General features: G+C 36.4%; 2 protein-coding genes across 4 annotated transcripts; both read left to right on the forward strand.

Moving 5' to 3' along the window:
* The first annotated feature begins 1560 nt into the window (after nt 1-1560).
* LOC149835472 (transmembrane 9 superfamily member 8-like) lies at nt 1561-7352 on the forward strand. The gene is made up of 7 exons (XM_090008534.1): nt 1561-1786; nt 4606-4770; nt 5057-5166; nt 5248-5356; nt 5442-5554; nt 5650-5800; nt 5886-7352. The coding sequence occupies exons 1-7, from the start codon at nt 1667-1669 to the stop codon at nt 7041-7043; spliced, it is 1926 nt and encodes a 641-aa protein (XP_089864660.1). The 5' UTR covers nt 1561-1666; the 3' UTR covers nt 7044-7352.
* Nucleotides 7353-14302: 6950 nt separating this feature from the next.
* Nucleotides 14303-19669, forward strand: LOC149835473 (uncharacterized). 3 transcript variants are annotated; one of them, XM_090008535.1, is made up of 3 exons: nt 14303-14470; nt 14781-15024; nt 17396-19669. In XM_090008535.1, exon 3 carries the CDS (start codon nt 17658-17660, stop codon nt 19395-19397), a length of 1740 nt encoding a protein of 579 aa, XP_089864661.1. In that variant the 5' UTR covers nt 14303-14470; nt 14781-15024; nt 17396-17657; the 3' UTR covers nt 19398-19669. The 3 variants fall into 3 exon arrangements, with proteins under 3 accessions (XP_089864661.1, XP_089864662.1, XP_089864663.1); XM_090008536.1 differs by lacking the exon at nt 14303-14470 and having other exon boundaries at nt 14483-15024; XM_090008537.1 differs by lacking the exons at nt 14303-14470; nt 14781-15024 and having other exon boundaries at nt 17901-18178; nt 18349-19669.
* Nucleotides 19670-20463: the final 794 nt, after the last annotated feature.

A 20463-nucleotide genomic window follows, 5' to 3' on the forward strand; every position in this document is an offset into this window, starting at 1 on the left:
TAATACAGTCAAGTAGAGGTTTCCCCCAGTGGGATTCGAACCCAACATCCCTTGGTTATGATACTGCAGCTCCAACGGGTCCAGCGATTCGGTCCCAGGTCCAAATGGGTTATTGGGTGACTTGGGTGTCCTGATTTGTCACTGAGACCCGGGTCATATTCGTCATGTCTTGGGCTGGCATAGATACAGTGATGACTTCCTCATAAGTCAATATTATTTATGCGTATTCATGGGTAGTTTACATACTGGTGCCTAGACAACTTGTTAGGTCTATCCAGCGATCCATATCCTGAATTGGACATCCTGAGGATCCATAAGGAGCTTTCATTCTGTTTTCACCAAGCTTTTTGTTATTTTAATATCTTTCTTTCTTTCCCGTAAGGATCAGACATGGGCTCAACTCAATCCGGCATTGGTTGCTGGCCTAAAAGAATATTGACTAACCTTATAATAACCGGATCTAGACTTGCAGGAACAGGTCCAATAGTGTACTTGGATCGAACTTAGATAGTGTGTGTATTAGTAAACCAAACCAGAGAAAGCCGGGTCATATCTGACCCGATCCCAGAAAACTGTTCAAATGTCAGATTCAAGGCCAGAACGATGGGACCCATCCCCAAACCTGACCCATTAACGGTCTTGCCAAACTGTAGGAACATGACTGACATTAACAAAACCATCAGGAACACACTTCCAAGTTTCAAGTTTCAAGTTTCAGCCCCAAAAGTAAAATTTAATGCTTAAAGGTAGGTATTATTTGTGATAATACATTATTATTTATTTTATACAAAGTTATTTATTAATTAATGTGATTACTTAAATTTAATTTCCTCATGCACAATTATCAAAAGAATCATTTGTAGCTTTGCAAACTCAAATGAATTCACAGCTAAATAATTTACAATTTATACTAAAAACAATAAGATGAGAGGGGTATTACCGTATTATGTATACAAATTTTATACATAATGAGCACATAAAGTCATTTATAGTTCTAAAGTTCACTTGTATTTCATTTACATTTTTTAATTAGTATGCTTTTAAGTTTATAACAACTATTAAGAATCCATCATAACAAAACTACATTAAAATTTGTAGTTTTCATTTTTTGAAATAATAAAGCATGTGAAACAAGTTTTACTTTGTACATGATAATGTGAGACTAATTTCTTTTGTTGTATAGTACTCCTACTCCATATATGAATGGGGTTTTTCAGTAAAACAATAAAATCGGTTTAAATTGGATATATCTGAAGCGTTTTTAACTGGTCCATTTTAAAGCTGATTTTTTATTAAATTTATTTTTCATAAAAATTTGTAAGTGAATCGATTCAAGACAAAATCGACCCAAATCAATAAAAGGTCAGCCGATTTTTTATGGGGGTCGAATTAACCCCATATTATTTTGACAAATAACTGATTGGATTTGAATCAGTCAGTCTAAGTGGATTCAGATCATTTTTAACAACATTGATTTGTACCACAGTGACAAAATTCAAAATGTCACAATATTTTTATCAAAATTTAAATATGGGGTTTCTACTGTTTACGTTTGAGTAAACCATTCATTTTCTCTCTCTCTCTCTCTCTCTCAAACTGGGATCTGGATCCCTCTTTCTCTCATAAAATTCCCCTCTGTCTCTCTCTCTCTCTCTCTCTCTCTCTCATGGCGACCCGCCGATCCGTCTTTGCGCTTCTTTGGATGCCGATCCTCCTCCTGCTCTGCCTGATCGGTGGAGTCCTTTCCTTCTACCTTCCGGGCGTCGCTCCCGAAGATTTCGAAAAGGTTCTGGTTTTTACTTTTTACTCGGCCCCCTCCCAATTGCCTCGTTCAAGATTCTGGATCTTCTCGAGCTGCGTTTGTGATTTTAGCTCTAGATCTCGTTGTTTTTGAGCCCTGATTTGGTCGATCCGACGTGTTTTTAGTAGATCTGCTTCTGTTCCCTGCGTTTTGTTGAGTTTCTCTGCCTACGGAGGGTTTTCTTATTGTGTTTCTCAGCATGTGTTCGGAAAACAATGATTGAATGCTTGGTCCTGTTTGGTGGAGATATTTGTTGGAGGTTTTTATGTAGTGTCTTGTTCCGAAAAGTTAGGGTTTACTTCGGTCATTGGACTATTTTGGATATGTGTGTGTGTTAGAGATGTAGAGAGCAGACGGCAAATAAATCCCTTTTATTCTGTATAAAATGGTGCAAAAAGAGTGTATGTGTTTTGCTTATACTTGGTATATCGATTTCAATGTACCTTAATAAGCCGGAGATGCTTTAGCTATTAGATCTGCTTGAGATTTAGGTTTTCCAAACTGTAATATATATGACGCAATGAATTTATGGAAGAACCTGGTCTAGTTTATGCGAGTCCTATACATATGTTGCTTGTTTTGTCATCTCGGGAAACTATCACTTTAATTAGTTTTGGGTGCCACCCATCTCCTAGTTTGAGATCAATCGTCCGATTTACTTTGTTAACTGGCCATCTGAATTTTTTAATTTTGGAGTTGGAGTTGTACCGGCCAACCAAGATTTGTAAATTTTGGATTTATCCACAAGGGTTTTGATTGCCATTGGGGGGGGGGGGGGTACCCATCGCTTAGCTGTCACAAAGCGAGAGAGAAGGAAGAAGAGAAAAGATGCTGCGATCATCTTGCAACTAATTTGTGGCAATCCTTAACTTATATTTCATGTCTGCTTTTGTGATTCTGTTGTTCTAATATTTCTTTTGAGCGGATATTTATTATATTGCAAGTTTCTAGTTTTTATACATTGGCTTGACAGAATAGATAAATCTCATGGGATTAACGCAGAAGGACCTGCTATCTTGTTGTATCCATGATTCCTTGTGGAGCGGTGCTTCTGATTTGTAACTTTCATCAACTTCCACTGGTTTTTTGTTTTGATCATTTTTTAGATGAGAACATTTCAACTGTGACATACTTTCATGGTTAATTGATACTGATTAGCTTGGCTATAGTTTTCATGTTATTCATTTTGCCTATGTATCTTAAAGTTAGATGTATGACTAGCTGCTATTTAAGCTGCAAATCTTTTTCTCAATTATTCCTGTAAGTGACATTGGAATAGTTCTCTCATGGAACCGTCTGCCTCCTGAAAAAAACCTATGGATAAAATTTTAGTTTTACATTTGCTTGATTGTTGTTTATGTGTCAAAACTTCTGGTCTCCCTGGTCATAGAGCATTCTCAGTTTGATGAGGAATGTAAGAAATATGCACTAGCCCAATGGCATACCTGTAGTATAAGTTCAGTTATGTTGTTTTGTAATTATAGTTAATGAGTACACTTACAGTATCCCTTTTATAATAGTGGTATTTTGGTAAATTACCAAACCTTAACCGGTATATGTTAAGAAGTACAGAGGACATCTGCCAGTGAGGATTTGGGTCCTATCGTGCTGCCGTTCTTGTTCTTCCTTTCCTCTTTCTCTTCTGTAGATGCACATAGCTGCTGAATGGAAGACTCTAAGGACAATCTTTTAAATTCCATGCGGGTAGGTAGGGGTCAAACCCCGTCTAATGTGTATGTCCAACCTAGTCTTAAGTGGATCCAAATCAAACTTGTGTTGATGGAGGTAAGCTTTGTGTGCTAAGATATGGTTACTTATAGTGATTTATATCATAATCAATAGGATGAATTTTCTGGAAATTTTGATTTTTATCATAATAGTGACATAGAATTTATTGAAATTAGTAAAAGCATATTCACAAATATCTTTTGAATATATTGCACAATTTTGTTGTGATATTTTTAAAGGTCGATATTATCTGAGAAAAAAATGATATAAACAACATAATGCACTTTTTTCAGAGTTTTTATATTATTTATAATTTTTTTTGTATTATATGTTTTTTATATACCTATATTTTCTAAAGATAATCCAAGAAAATTTAATTTTTCACAATATTGTGAGATTTTTCCTTGCTGATATTTTCCTGATAACAATATTTGTGACCGAGTAAAAGAAACATTTAAATAACTTTTTTATCGAGGAAAAGTTTATGGCTTCTTTGTTATTCAAAATGATGTTTGGCTATGAAATCCATGTAGGTGACAGTGCTAGAATATTAACTAGATGGAGGTACCTTGGTAGGTATCGCACAAAGACCTAAGCACAATGACTGTGTCCTGATTAACTATTTTTCGCTTAGTTTGTTCTAAGTTCTAACCATTGGTTATGCTTAGGAAAAAAGGAAAAGAAAGCGGAGAAGAGACAAGGATAAATCTGTGTATTTTATAGTCCTGATCCTTTTATTATACAACTTATTAGATAGAATCTGTCATGAGATTAACAGATTTCTGTAAAGGTTTGGGAACTGTTAAAGTTGTCTTTGACAGTAATCTTGAAGTTGACACTTACTGATAACTATAACTGGTTCCCTATTTACATTAGCATGGGGCATCACAATTACAATGTGATTTAGTAACCTTTGGTGGTGAGATCCTTTGCTTGTTCACTTTTCAAGTGTTTTTTTTTTGTTATGCTTATTGATCCTCTTGTAGATCAGAACAGAGATGTGTGTTAGTGCATGTTGTGGTTCTTGTCTCAGTCTTTTCTGTTACTATAGTGTGATGAACATGTTGTATTTGCAGGGAAGTGAGCTGAAGGTGAAAGCAAACAAGCTGACATCTACAAAAACTCAGCTTCCTTATTCATATTATTCTCTTCCTTACTGTGCACCGGAGAAGATAATTGACAGTACTGAGAATCTTGGTGAAGTTCTTCGTGGTGATAGAATTGAAAACTCTGTTTATGTGGTCTGCTATTTGTCTCCATCTATCTCTACTTATTTCAAGTTAATTTTTTCTAATAGTAGTATATAAAATCTAAAATTAATCTAGCAGTAGCCTGCTGCCACATGTACAAAGTCATTGGTGCTTTGGGCATTAAAAGAACAAACGATTTTGGGTGAAAACTGTCATACCTTGTCAGGTTTGGGGGGCTCATTTTTTTCAATCTAAAATGATGGTCGTGCAATCATTTCCCTTTTGATGATGAGTCATCATTAGGTTTTTGGTACATGACCGTGATACTTTTTTCCAGTTTAACATGAGGGAGCCACAGAGTTGCAAAGTTGCATGCAGGAAAGTACTGACTGCAAAGGATGCAAAGTACTTCAAGGAAAAAATAGATGATGAGTATCAGGTTAACATGTAAGCTGCACTTTTCTTAGCCCTTGAACATTTTCCTGGTTCCAAGCAATTATACATTAAAGTGCATCTGTTGCAAAACAGGATTCTGGACAACCTTCCCTTGGTGGTTCCAATCAAACGAACAGATCAGGAATCTACTACCATATATCAACATGGTTTTCCAGTAGGCTTCAGAGGCCAGTACTCAGGAGTAAGTAGCTACTTTTCATAAAGATTGTATCCCATTCGTGTTTTCCACTTGATTTGGGACAATAAGGCCTGGTTTATTCATGCAGACTACTAAAGAAAGACACTTTATCCACAATCATCTTCATTTTACTGTAAAGTACCACAAGGACGTAGCAATAGATACTGCAAGAATAGTTGGGTTTGAGGTCAAGCCTTACAGGTCAGTAGAGTTAAAACATTTCTCTTTGAAGTATTTCCAATAAACATGCATACGTTGGCATGTGACTTATTTCTTGATCTTATTGATCTGTGCAGTGTTAAGCACGAGTATGAAGGTGAATGGAGCGAAGGGGCTACCTTGTCAACATGCAATCCACATGCTCAACGATTTGTTTCTGAGAATGGATCTCCTCAAGAAGTTGAAGAAAACAAGGAAATCATATTCACGTTTGATGTGGATTTCCAGGTAGGGATCCAATATTTGATAAGCGACATAGTTCTATAGCCTGGCAAAGTTCCTTACACTTTTCTTTATCCCATTGATTTTGCAGGACAGTCCAGTTAAGTGGGCCTCTCGATGGGATACATACCTTCTGATGACTGATGATCAAATCCATTGGTTTTCTATCATCAATTCTTTAATGATTGTTCTCTTCCTTTCTGGAATGGTGGCAATGATCATGCTTCGGACCTTGTACCGTGACATTTCCAAGTACAACCAGTTAGAGACACAGGAAGAAGCTCAAGAAGAAACAGGGTGGAAATTGGTACATGGGGATGTCTTCAGGCCACCGAACAACTCTGACCTGCTATGTGTGTATGTTGGAACAGGAGTGCAGTTCTTTGGAATGATACTTGTTACGATGATCTTCGCTATGCTTGGATTCCTCTCTCCATCAAACCGAGGTGGTTTGATGACTGCAATGCTTCTGCTTTGGGCTTTCATGGGCTTATTCGCAGGTTACTCTTCTTCCCGTATCTATAAGATGTTCAAGGGAACAGAATGGAAGAAAATCACTCTCAAGACTGCTTTTATGTTTCCTGGAGTCGTCTTTGTTATCTTCTTCATCTTAAATGCGCTCATCTGGGGAGAGAAGTCTTCGGGTGCTGTCCCGTTCGGAACCATGTTTGCGTTGGTCTTCCTCTGGTTTGGTATATCTGTGCCCCTTGTATTTGTTGGGAGCTATATAGGATTCAAGAAACCTGCTATTGAAGATCCAGTGAAGACAAACAAGATTCCTAGACAGATCCCTGAACAGGCATGGTATATGAACCCCGTCTTCTCGATTTTGATTGGAGGCATACTTCCGTTTGGAGCTGTTTTCATTGAGCTATTCTTCGTTCTCACATCTATTTGGCTTCACCAATTCTATTACATCTTCGGCTTCCTCTTCATCGTTTTCCTTATCCTCATTGTCACCTGTGCCGAGATTACTATTGTGCTTTGCTACTTTCAACTATGTAGCGAGGACTACCTGTGGTGGTGGAGGGCCTACTTGACATCTGGATCTTCAGCTCTCTATCTCTTTCTGTATGCCACTTTCTACTTTTTCACGAAGCTTGAGATCACGAAGCCAGTCTCTGGTGTGTTGTATTTCGGGCATATGCTTATCGTCTCGTACACCTTCTTCGTGCTAACAGGCACCATTGGCTTTTATGCTTGCTTCTGGTTCACAAGGCTCATATATTCATCAGTGAAAATAGACTGATTGGCATAGTTATTTCAGTGTCTCCTTTTAGCAGTAGCAAGTGGCTAAGCATCTTGGATGTGGTCGACCCTGTGCCTCTTCCACGTCAAGTAGAGCATCTGGGATGGATTTTGAGTTATTAGTCTCATTTAATGCTGCTTGCCACTGGTCTAGCCTTTAGCCTTTTCTGCGGTAGCCCAAAAAGGATTTTTGTTTTCCTTTTTTTACTGTTATTGTAACGATTATTTAAGAACGAAATTGTTCTTACAATTGGAATGTTATATGGACCATTTTGACTTTGGCTTTTGCAGAATGAAGCAAAATTTTCAACTGTTTGGCTTGAAACATTGGAAAAACATCAGCGGCAAGCTGCAGCAACCAGCAAACTCATATTCTGTCTTTTCTTTTCTTTTAGTAACTTACGTTCATCTGTATGTTTGTTTGATCCTTGCTTGATGCATGAGAGTTCCCTATTCAGCTTTGTAGAATGTATTCAAGTCACAATGAGAGAGAGAGAGATGCTGATTTTTTGTCTTGGACTGGAGAGAGAGCCTGAAGGAATGGCTGTCGTTTATTTGAAGCCTTCAGTAAAACCGAGAATAATGTTTTCAACTGTATGCAACAGTGTTTTCTTATCTTTTTCCAAAGGTTTTTCTTGTGGACTCTCTGTCCATGTGTATAATTTGATTCAGGAGTATTTGGGTGCAAAAAATGCTTTCTATTAAAGTATAAAAAAAGACAAGAAACTTGTCGATTGTTTTTTCATGAGGAACAGAGAAACCACCCCTGAAATAGAGGCCAGTCGTGCTGGCTGTGCCTGCTGTACTTACAGTCAATTGTTTAAAGCTAGGCTGCCAACATCTTTTTAGAAATGCAATCCACAATACCTTTTTTCTTATTGTAACTTTATGATTATTCTGTATTATATATGTTAGAGATTTGAGTTTGTTTTTCATTTTTGAGTATTTCCTTGGAAGTTTTTTTCTTTTCGACAGAGAAAGCTCGGGTTAGGCAGACCCCTACCAGCTATACAACAACCATACCATTTGCAGTTCGAACTTGCAACGTCCCAACACAAGGTGACGTGCCCTAACTGCTCCTGCCAGACAAGCTGAGCCCCCGTTGGTCATTATTTACACACTTGGAGTAGACATGAATTAGGGCCGTCAATGGCTTTGACATTCTACTCATGAAGTTGTACTGGAACTTGCCTAGCAGGTTCAGATTGTGTCTAAGTCGAGAAAATCGAAGCCCAAACCTTTCCCATGTAATTTAAAGAGTATTGAGAATATACAGTTCTAAAGCGTACTCATTAAATACCTGAGTTGGGTCAGATAAAAGTCTGCTCATATCTGGCCCATATATTGTCTGGATTGAATTTCACTCAGCAGTTTTAATACCTGTACTAAAAAACAACGAAAAGTTGGGTTCGGGTATGATTCGACCCATTGACAACCATTATAGGAAGCCCAACATAACATTATCTAACAATGGTGACACCAAATCTTGAAGGGTCAAACTTCCTTTGCCAATATTCGGCCTCGCTGTAGCCTACATATAATATGACAGGTCAAATTTGGACTTGATTTGGCCAACTGAAAACCCATTGTGACTGATACCACTCTACTAATTTCTGCTCAATTTGATGCTGGATGGGGCCAATAAAAATGCTGGAATGCACGTAATTTAGTGAAAAACATCTCTCTCTCTCTCTCTCTCTCTCTCTCTCTCTCTCTCTCTCACACACACACACACACACACACACACACACTTGAAAAGATTAATTTAAAGATAACTTATGTAAATTACGGTTGCATGGTACAATTGATTCTGTTACGTGGAATTTCTGTACTAATTTTCAAGGTTCAAGTGTTCATCTAATTGTGATCGCTGATGGAGAGACAGTATTGCACTAGCAGTTTAATACAGACATCGTGATTGTATTTGCTGTGTTTAAGCCAAGCAAATACATAAAATATCTGAACTGGAAATTGGATGAAGTTTTGAAAAAGCAAGACCTCCAATTCCCACGATTGGCAAATGCTGGAAATCTGCCTGTTGTTTAAAACCGCAAATAGAAAATTTTTTAAGACCATTTTACTCTTCACACAAGAGAACTTCATGAAGTTCTCACGATATATCTTTCCGCCCGTCGGCTAAGTCTCACTGTGGAAACACTTTCGCTCAACATAAGTTCGTTTTGGTCATGTCTGAAGTGATCATGCACCTATGCACTACTATATAGGAAAACTGAAATATGCTTACCAACCAAATATGTATTTTATAAATCTAACCCTATAGTTGCATTCAACATGGTTCATTTTGCTAGGAATCAATTGTTGGATTGTCATAATCGGATCAAGAAATGTGATTTTTTTATTCTTATGTTTATGAAAATTTTAAGCCATTGATTTTCAACTCTTAAAAGATCCTTGTATACATTGTAATTGGATGATCCAAAAGTCTGTTTCTATAAAACTAAGTGTCCAGGTCATATCCATGAAATTTTTGAAAAAAAATAAAACAACTTAATGAAAATATTGGTTCACACTAGTAAACATATTTGGTTGGTATATATATAGTGGTTCACACATTAGTTATCATATTTTCAGTTCTCATGTTCTAGTGATTCTATATACATATAGATATAATATAAATATAGAGTATCTAGAATATGAGAACTAGAAATATGAGCATTTTTGACATTTTTATGTGCAAATCCAACCATGTGGATGTTCTTGGTATAGTGATTTTTTTAGGAATCAATCATTGGATTGTGTATTTTTTATGAAAAATGTGATTTTTGAATGCTTGAATATTTATGAAGATTATGAGTCATTGATTTTAAAGCCTTAAAAAATCTCTTTTATGCATCAAAATCAGATGATTCAATTCAAGAGAAAAAAACAAAAAATCTATGAAAATCGTGGTTCACACATTAGTTCTCATATATATATATATATATATATATATATATATATATATATATATATATATATATATATATATATATATATATATATATATATATATATATATATATATAGAGAGAGAGAGAGAGAGAGAGAGTCACTAGAATATGAGAACTAATGTGTGAACCACTATTTTTATGAATGTTTTGTTCTTTTCTCTTGAATCTGACAGTTCAAATGTGATTTACATGTTTGGTTTTATAAGAACCCGCTTTTAAATCATCCTATTTTGATGCATAAACAAGATTTTTTAAAGCTTTAAAATCAATAGCTCATAATCTTCATAAATATTCAAGTATTCAAAATTTTTATTTTTTTCATCAAAAATATATGATCCAATGATTGATTCCTAGCAAATTTACCATGCCAAGCACATCCACATGGTTGGATTTATAAAAAAAAGTGTTGAAAATGCCCATATTTTCCATTCTCATATTCTAGAGACTCTCTCTATATGTATATAGTTGTTAAAATATGAGAACTAATGTGTGAATTGCGATTTTCATGGATTTTTTTTGTTTTTTTTATCTTGAATCCAACCATATTGATGTGATCCACATGCTTGGTTTTACAAGAACCCACTCTTGAATCATCCGGTTTTGATGCATAAAGGAGATTTTTTAAGGTTTTAAAATCAATGACTCATAACTTTTATAAATATTAAAATCACATTTTTTTCATTGAAAATACACGATCCAATGGTTGATTCCTAACAAATCCACCATGTCAAGCACATTCATATGGTTGGATTTGCAAAAAAAATGTTGAAAATGCTCATATTTCTAGTTCTCATATTTCAGTAACTCGGTTGATTGTGCTCAGATCGCCTAGTCATCACTGAGTCAAAAAATGTGTTAACTTAGTTGAGTCATGGGAGTCATGCATATATAAACATATATAATATATTTTATATATAACTACATATATTATATGAAATATAATATAAATATTATATATTATATATAAATATGATTACAATGTAATAATAAAATTATACATTAAATATATTATAAAATATCATATAATGCATATTATATATAATATATTGGTAAAATATAATAAAATGTAGATAGTATATACATATATTTATATAATTTATATAAAAGTATTGCACTTGTTTTGCCCTATTTTCTCATTCAGCCAAGTTAGGCCCATAAAAAAATAATAGTTTTTGGTATTTTTTTATTTTTTCTCACTTCTAACACCATAGATGTGATCTATCGGTTTTGATTAGTGGGAACCCACTTTTGGATCACCGGAATCTGACACGTGTATAGTTTCTTATGACGATTCAAAATAAATGGTTATAAAGGCATCAATTTTTCCTAGCTCATAATCGATTCCTACTAAATCGATCAAGCTAAATAGATCGAACGGTTCAAATCTATCATAAACACTTCAAACTATGGGGCTTAATAGGGCAAAACGAGAAAAGATGGCCTAATATGTTCAGTTATCTTTACATAAAATATAAAGTTAACATGACTTGGCTGAGTCACGAGTCACTCGAGCCCAGTGACAAGTCACTAGGTTTTAAAACCATGGTCACAAATACACAAGTATGACTCAACACATTAATCAAATGTGATGCCAAATTGGAGAACTTTTTGAAAAAACAAGTGATTCAATTTTTAATAAGAATGCCTTTAATATTTTAATATAAAAAAATAATTTTATTGACATATTATTGGTAATATTAAAAATCTCAAAATAACGCCTACACATGTTAGAGTCGTGCTAGCATGTCATAGCGTGTTCTACTCTCTTACAAATATCGTGAGAAATTGCTTGAAAGTTTAAAACGGTAATTTCTCACGAGATTTTTCAAAGCATGACAAATATCGCAGGATTTACAATTTTAACCGATATTTATCATGAAAAGCCCAAGTTTTTTATTTTTATTTATATTTTTTTATAAAATTTATTTTTTAATTTATTTTTTATTGCCGAGATTTTGCCAAAAATGCAAGATTTATGAAAAATTTCAAAATCACAGGTTTTTGACTGCCGATATTTTGCCGTTTTTTAACTTTTGTCACTATGGTTCTACTTATGTCACCCGCACTTTCTAAAAGAATAGTGTCACTGTGACATAGATCATACTTATTTCACAAGGACACACTATTTTGACAGACTATATCTGGTTACATGAATGGACACCTTGTAACCAAAGTTGTTAGTATCAGTGTGAATAAATCCATTCATATTGTGGTGGCCAGAAATCATACGGTTCAGGGATTGATTTGGCTTATTTTTTAAAAATTAAAAAGAACTAAAATCTTTTTAAGATTTTCAATATTATTTTAATACTTTTGTGACACGTTATTTTTTAGTTAAAAGTTGGGCAATTCAGTTTAGAATCGGGATTGGTCGATCTACTTGAATCGTTTTGAAGGTCTGATACGATATTTATAACATTGGTTATGACACATTAACATGTATGCATATTATTTTAATATTTTATTTTCCTAGTATTTATATCAATGCTTCAATATGAATATATTTTAAATATTAAAATATGAATGTTTATTTTTTATTGATTAATAATTAAAAAAAAAATCCACATCGCCGTCTCTTACTTTTCATTTTTTTTTTTCAAGTTATGCATGCCATCCTAAATCTTAATGACATCTATTACCCTAGGCATTTTTTGAACTTTTCTTTAAATAAAAATAAGTTTCCTCACTCTCAAAAACCAAAAATCAAATAACCATCCATCTCACGTGTAGTGGTGTCAGCGGGTCAGATCCAGGTAGAACCAGACTTGTACCCAATTTTTAGGTATGGTATTGGGTTCGAACCCCAGGTCTAATCGGGTCCACTATAAAAAAAACCATACCCAGACCCGATAAGAACTATATGAACCAGACCCAGACCATACCAGGTAAAACCATATTTTTAACATTTTTACATTGAAAATTTGTGGGTCTTAATTGAAACTTGGTTCGGGTCTGGGTCTGGTATAAAATTTTACAAATTATACCCAAGTTCTTGTATTAATCGGACCTTCGGGTCTGGACCCGGGTCTTCTTATTTATAATCATACCAGGACCCTATAGGCTTTGGTTTGGATCGGATCTGGGTAAGCCCGACCCGTTGACACCCCCTATACTCACGTGCTCCTTGCACTTCTCATTTATGAGATGAGGGTATAATTTATCTTGTTATTGCATGCATATTTTTATTTAACAATTATCCAAAAGGAAACATTAGAGATCTTCTTCCACTGGCAAACAGCTGACTCCTTTAAAATAAACCAAGGAAACCATGAATGCTGCCACCTTCAAAGAAACACTTGAAAGTCACGCATAATAACAATTAACATCCTGTTTTTAGAATAATTTATATATGGTCACTTAATATGATGAATTTACAATTAACTATCTGAAGTTTTAAATCTTTAAAAAACGCCTCACTTTTTCAAAGATTGCTCTGTTGACCATAGTCACAGATATCGTTTTGGGGAAATTTTGGGATATTTTCAAAATTCTAGCTTTTTAAGAAAACCTCAAAAAAATATCCGTATATATGAAAATTATAAAATACATATAAAATTATAGTACGCACATAAATAATACATAAAAAAAATCTATCAGAAAAAAATGCAGTAATGCTTTCACATTAAAATGGTGATATTTGTTACTGTACTGTTGACACATCTGCAGTGCTTTTTACTTTATGAAATGATTCAATTCGCCTTCAATTAAGAAACTACAAAAGTTATATTTAACACTTTAAAGGAAAGGAAGATATCAAGACTGTCATTTTTAAGAGTTAACTAAAGTTAGTAAATGACAAATAACTCAAGTGGTCATCACAATTTCTTAAAAAGTTGAGTATATTTGAAACTTACGGTTGCTAAATGTGAATTTCTTGTAAATTATAAAATTACAACACTTGTGGGGTGTTTGCACTTTGGACGCACCCCTCAACCTTGAAAAACCGGGACGAGTTGGAACAATGATTGCGCTTTGATGCACAATACAATATCCCAATTCATCCTGTATACCTACTCATTGCTGCAATCTTATAAAACTTTGAGCATTTTGCGATTTTGAAAACTTAGGACACCATTTGTTAATTTCCACGGACGCTGAATAGACAATCTTAATATTTATGACCACTGGAATGCAATAATCTCTTATTTTTCCACTGAAATGTAATTCTGGGAAAAACATAAACTAGATTGGTAAAAATAAAAAACAATCCTAAATCCTAATGATGAAGGAAGGCTAAGGCTAAACTCTATATACTTCTAAAATCCGTGGAACCCTTCCTTCCCGTTCTTCCCTTCCCTACACTGTTCCCCTTTCTTCCCACGGGCCCTCCTCTCAGAGTTCGCGCGCGGACAGACTCTCCTTCGCCCCTCTCGTCACTCGCCGAGCGAATCAGAGAAAAAGCAAAAGCGTTTATCGGCCTAGTGGCGCGCGCTCGTCGTTGCAGCGGGAGAAGTGCAAGATCCGGAACTGTCGTTAGGTTAGCATCTTTTCTCTTTCCCTTCAGTTGGTCCACCACGAGCCCTTCACTTTCTCCCAATTCTTACGATTCTGATCGTTTATTGGGAGCGCCCACCTTGTTTTGGACGTTTGGCGATTTGGGGTTCGTGCTAGCTAACCTTGCACACCGAGTGTTTGTTGAAATGCTCCAACGAGCACTTGGGGTCGAAGTCTGGGTGTGGAACTGGTTTTCTGCGCGAAGTCTTGGTGTGGAACATTTTTTTATTTTTCTGAGTTCTGGGGATGCACCCATCCTTTCTCGTCTCACCTGAGCGGGGGACTTCTTACAGGCCAAAATCTTCCTTTTGATCGTATTGTCCTTCGGAGTTGTGACTGCCGCAGCCGACAGTCCCAGGGATGTGGAGCACTCGGCTGTCGTCAGCGGGCTTGAGTAGTGGGTGATGGTCGGGGAGAGAACCACTGAGTCTGATACCAATGAAGGATTTTGAGAAAGGTAACAGGATCCTAATAAGGCCTTCGATGGAAGTTCGGTGGGATGGATGGATTCTGCCTCAGCTATAAGTGTTGCAAATGGTATGCGTACTCCGTATCTGTTCTATACACCAAGAGCACCATGCATTTCTGAACGTGAGCTTATTGAAACTAAAACATGTACAAGGAGAGAATAGTTTAGAACTTGCAGATGTTCGTTCTGGTTTTTTATATATTTTTTTTCTTCTTATATATTGGTTTTTCTTTTGGAATGTTATTTGAAGCACTGCAGCATTCATTTGGTGCATACTTTGTTGTAACTGCTTGGTTTTACTTGTTGGCTTCCAAAGGTGATGATTTTAATGGATTATTGCCTTTAGGATGGTTAGCTTCGAGACGCTTTTGTATTATGCTAAGAATCAACGTGAGTAGAACATTATAGGAGAGACAAACACCATTAAAGTTTTCCGTAGGTGTAGGAATCCATGATTATCTTGAACATCTAAAGGACTCCTTGGGGTTTTAATAGAAAAGTGAGAAATATATACAATAGCAGCGTTAGTTGTTTTGGTTCCTTTGTCTGGCATAGCTTTGCTGGTTTATTTGTTTGACATAGTAGCATTTTATGTCTCAATTAGCATTACTAAAACCTAGACTGCATCATGCTTAAACTGATCGATTTTAAGCTGAGCTATGCTGAGTTCGCTAACAGTCCTATGTTTGGAGTTTGGACACATATTGTTGGTAGTTCCTTTAGGAATTACATTACTAAACTTTCTGGATCCTCTTGCTGTTGTTTTTAATAGGTTCTCATCCATAGCTAGAAGAAGAAAGAGAAAAAAGAAAGAATGGACGAGAAATAGAAACACTATGATACAATCTTTTAATAGGTCTCATGATGAAGACTAGTATGAAACATTGAACAGAACTTATTGTGATCCCATACAGAAGTGAAGCTTTAATGTGGATGACGAGATCAAGGCAACACTATCTAGTGCCCTCATTAATCTTAATAACAAATTCATGAGACCACCATGACATGATTGCTGAAGTGAGCTATTTACTTAATGCCAAGAAAGTTCAATATTATTAATGACCCATTAATCTGATAGTCTCTATGTCATACAGACACTTCACTTAGTGTGCTTGGTCTTAAACTCCAACATTGTAATTGGACAATTTCCAAAATCACCCCCGTTCCCCCAACAAAAAAATGTAAAAGGTTGCATGTTTTATGGTATCCAAAGTGAAGAAATCATAGCTTGATTCCCCATATTAAATCTAGCTAATGCAACTACTATAATTTACATACCTAACTGGATATATATATAATTTACATACCTAACCACTTTTCTAGCTAACCGGGATTTTGAAGGGGTTTTCCATGTTTTCCTTAAATCTGACTGTACAAATGCGTTCTACATGCTTGATTTTATAGGAATCCACTCTTGGATCATCGGATTCCGACACTCAGGTAGATTTTTATAAGGTTTAAAAAATCGACGGTCTAAGATTTTTTTAAATATTCCAAGCTTAAAAATCATATTTTTCATCGAAAAAACGTGATCCAAGTGTCATTTCCTAGCAAATCGACCGAACACATATGTGCGGTCAGATTTAAGTAATACATGAGGAAAACCCTTCCAAAGTTCAGTTAGCATGGGAGTTAGCTAAAAAAGTGGTTAGCAGCTACCACCTTCTCTCTCTCTCTCTCTCTCTCTCTCTCTCTCTCTCTCTCTCTCTCTCTCTATATATATATATATATATATATATATATATATATATATATATATATATACACATAGAGAGAGAGAGAGAGATCTCAATAATTGAATTCTGCTTTTCTCTAACTGTAGATTGGAGCTTTGACGAGGTGATATGTGGGGTCGGGTTAGCATGATAAATAGTTATTTGTTTAATTACTTGAGGGTAAACATTCTCTCTTGGTGGGTGTAGATTGTTTTGTATTCTTGATGCTAAAGAGATCACTGTTAATGTTGTTTGTTATCTTTGCTTAATTGTTCTTGAACATCAAATCTTTTTAGGAACTATAGGTTCTTGCTGGAGTCTCTATAATTGCATTCTGGAGGTTATGAAAGAATCTCACCCTTTTGAGCACTCAAAGGGGGGGTAGATAATAAAATCATGCATGCACAATTCAATATTAAGCCCATAATTACTTGGTAATTTTTGGTACCTCTCAAGCTAGTTTGGGGCATTTTAGTGCTTTCTTGTTATCTTTCTTCAGAAACCTATACTATGCTTCTCATACACTTTCCAGTTTTGTTGTCGGTGTGGATGTTGATGTTTATCCTATCTCTTGATAAAGCCTTTTCTTGTTGAATATATGGACAGTTTTAGTTGTAAGGTGTTTTTTTAGAACCTTTTTTTTTGGGCTTTACTTGGCACCTTCAGAGTATTGAACTCCTTTTTAGATGTTCACTGTGTATGTTTTGTGGATTTGACTGTACAGATATGATGTCCAAGTCCCTTTAGTGGAGAACATGCATTAAAGGAATAAAAAATCAACCAGAATGTGATGTTACCAGTTCTGTAAGAGTTTAGCTGATGACTCTGCAGGGTATCTACGAAGTTGATTGCAGTCATTTACATGCATTGTGAGGGCTTCTTGCATGGAAGTTGAGTTCTAGTTTTTTCTTACTGTTCTGTCTGAAATTTAGTCTATATTGAAGGAAATTAAGTCTGCATCTGGACCCTTAATCATATTTTACTTTATGGAGGAGTACAATTTCACTATTGGACAAGAGTTCCCTGATGTTAAGAGTTTTAGGAAAATAATCAAGGATGCAGCTATTGCTCAGCACTTTGAGTTCAGAATAATAAAAAGTGACTTGTCACGTTTCTTTGCCAAGTGTGCAAAGGAAGGCTGCCCATGGCGCATCCGTGCGGTAAAGCTTAATGATAGTCCAACCTTTCAAATAAGGAGCCTGGAAGGGTCACATACTTGTGGTAGGAACGCTAACACTGGACATCAGCAAGCATCAATAGACTGGATTGTCACTCGGATAGAGGAACGCCTTCGTGACAATATTAACTACAAGCCAAAAGAAATATCTGAAGATATTCATAGGCAGTATGGAATCACAATACCATACAAACAGGCATGGAGGGCAAAGGAACGGGGAATGGCTGCAATCTATGGTTCTGTGGAGGAAGGATATGGCCTTCTTCCTGCATACTGTGAGGAAATCAAGAAGACCAATCCTGGAAGCGTTGCCCAAGTTTTTAACACCGGGTCAGAACACCATTTTCATCATCTTTTTATTTCTTTTTATGCTTCAATTCATGGCTTCATTAAGGGGTGTCCACCCCTTATTGGGCTTGGTGATATGCATCTTAAGAGCAAGTATCTTGGCACTTTACTCTCTGCCACATCCTTTGATGGTGATGGTGCATTGTTTCCAGTGGCCTTTGGAGTCGTCGATGTTGAGAATGATGATAGCTGGATGTGGTTCTTGTCAGAGATACATAAAATGCTTGAATTGAACACTAGCAAAATGCCACAGTTAACCATTCTGTCTGATGGACGCAAAGGTATTGTTGATGCAGTGAAGAGGAAATTTCCAAATGCAGCTCATGCATTTTGTATGCGGCACTTGAGTGAAAACTTTGGCAAGGAGTTCAAGAATCCAAGACTAGTGAATATTTTGTGGAAGGCAGCTTATGCCATCACCACCAGTGGGTTTAGAGAAAAGATGACAGAAATTGAAGAACTCTCAGCAGATGCTGGAGAATGGATTCAACAAGTTCCTCCTTCCCGCTGGGCTCTCACATATTTTGAGGGACCTAGGTTTGGTCACCTTGCTTCCAATGTTGACGAGTTCAATAAGTGGCTTCTTGATGCCCGGGAGCTGCCAATAATACAGGTAATGGAGATGATTCATGCTAAACTTGTGTCTGAATTCAATGAACGGCGTGAAAGGAGTATGGCGTGGACAACCATTCTTGCTCCTTCTGCCGAGAAGCAGATGATGGAAGCTTTCAACCGTGCAAGTGAATACCAAGTGCTTCGTTCAGATGAAGTAGAATTTGAAGTGATCTCAGGTGAACGATCAAACATTGTGAATATCGGTACTCGGTGCTGTTCCTGTCGTGATTGGCAACTGTATGGTATCCCATGCTCTCATGCAGTGGCAGCCCTTCTTTCTTGCCGGAAGGATATTTATGAATTTACAGAGAAATGCTTCACCACATCAAAATACCGAGAGACATATATGGAGGAGATACATCCAATCCCAGCAAAAATCCTTTGGACAAAGCCACCCGTGGGTGGGGGAACAGATGATGACAAATTAACCATCACCGTTCGCCCACCTAAGACCCGCCGTCCACCGGGCCGCCCTGAAAAGAAGAGGCTCTGCTTGGAGGACTTCAGCAGGGAAAAACATACTGTCCATTGTAGCAAATGCAACCAAACAGGACACTATAAAACTACGTGCAAAGTTGAAAAGTAACTCATTCTGGGCAATTTGATAACAAGGTGAACATATGCAAATTGGGAAGTAGCCTGATTTCTTGAAAATATCAGGAGTCTACGGTGATTCCCTTGATTATTATATTTTCCGTCCCTTTTCCTGGTCCTCTAATGGGTGCTGCTTAGTCGTGGTATATATTTTTGGATATGCTATGTAGTTTGGGTGGCATCTTCTGTATTTTAGTGACATTTAGTTTGGGTGGCATCTTCTGTATTTTAGTGACATTTAGTTTGGGTGATTTGTGACTGCAATTTCACATCCGTGTGCATAGGTAATTTGTGTGCAGTTGTTCCTCCTCTTTAACGAGCATCAGAACAGCCTTTTTTTTTTTGTTTTTTTTTTTAACGACGGGGAACCCACCAGGATCAAGCTTGGCCTTATATTATATTGGCAAACCCTGGGAGAGTGGACCGGACGCATAGTACAACTCCATACCCTAAAAAGGCCATTCATAAGAAAATGGCTTTTCTGAGTTTAACTGCTGTTTTCAGGTTGACTCTGGTCAGTGAAGCTTATGTGAGCTAAATTCATACGGTCTATCAACGGGTCTGATCAAGCATCTGCATGTTGCTGTTGACCTGATTATGTAGAGGAAGTATTTTTTTTGAAAGACAAGCTGGGGTTAGTCAGACCCCCCACCAGTTATTATTCAACGTACCAATGGGGTTTGAACCTGCAACGTCCCACCATAAGGAGACGTGCGACAGCTCCTACCAACCACATAGGCAACTAATGCTCTTTGAAACCTTATAGAACCTATTCAGCAGAAAATGTGTAGGAAGGTAATCTCTTGAAATGAAATTGTATAGGACTTCATCAATTACAGGTTATTTACCTTGTATTTCCTGCACTGGGAGGAATTGCATGTGGGATTCTAATAATGGACCACATATTTACTCGTCAATGCATTTAGATGATAAACCGAATGATATCAAGGCTGTGTTTGGAAGCCTTGCCCTGGGATGGAAAGTGTCTCTGTGTTCCCAAAATGTGATATTGGGGATGGAGTCACCGAAAACATTTTCCTGTGAATGGTGTTGGGTTT

The sequence above is a fragment of the Nuphar pumila genome, chromosome 6, assembly GCF_984573655.1.
Source record: "Nuphar pumila chromosome 6, dmNupPumi1.hap1.1, whole genome shotgun sequence".
Classification (NCBI taxonomy): domain Eukaryota; kingdom Viridiplantae; phylum Streptophyta; class Magnoliopsida; order Nymphaeales; family Nymphaeaceae; genus Nuphar; species Nuphar pumila.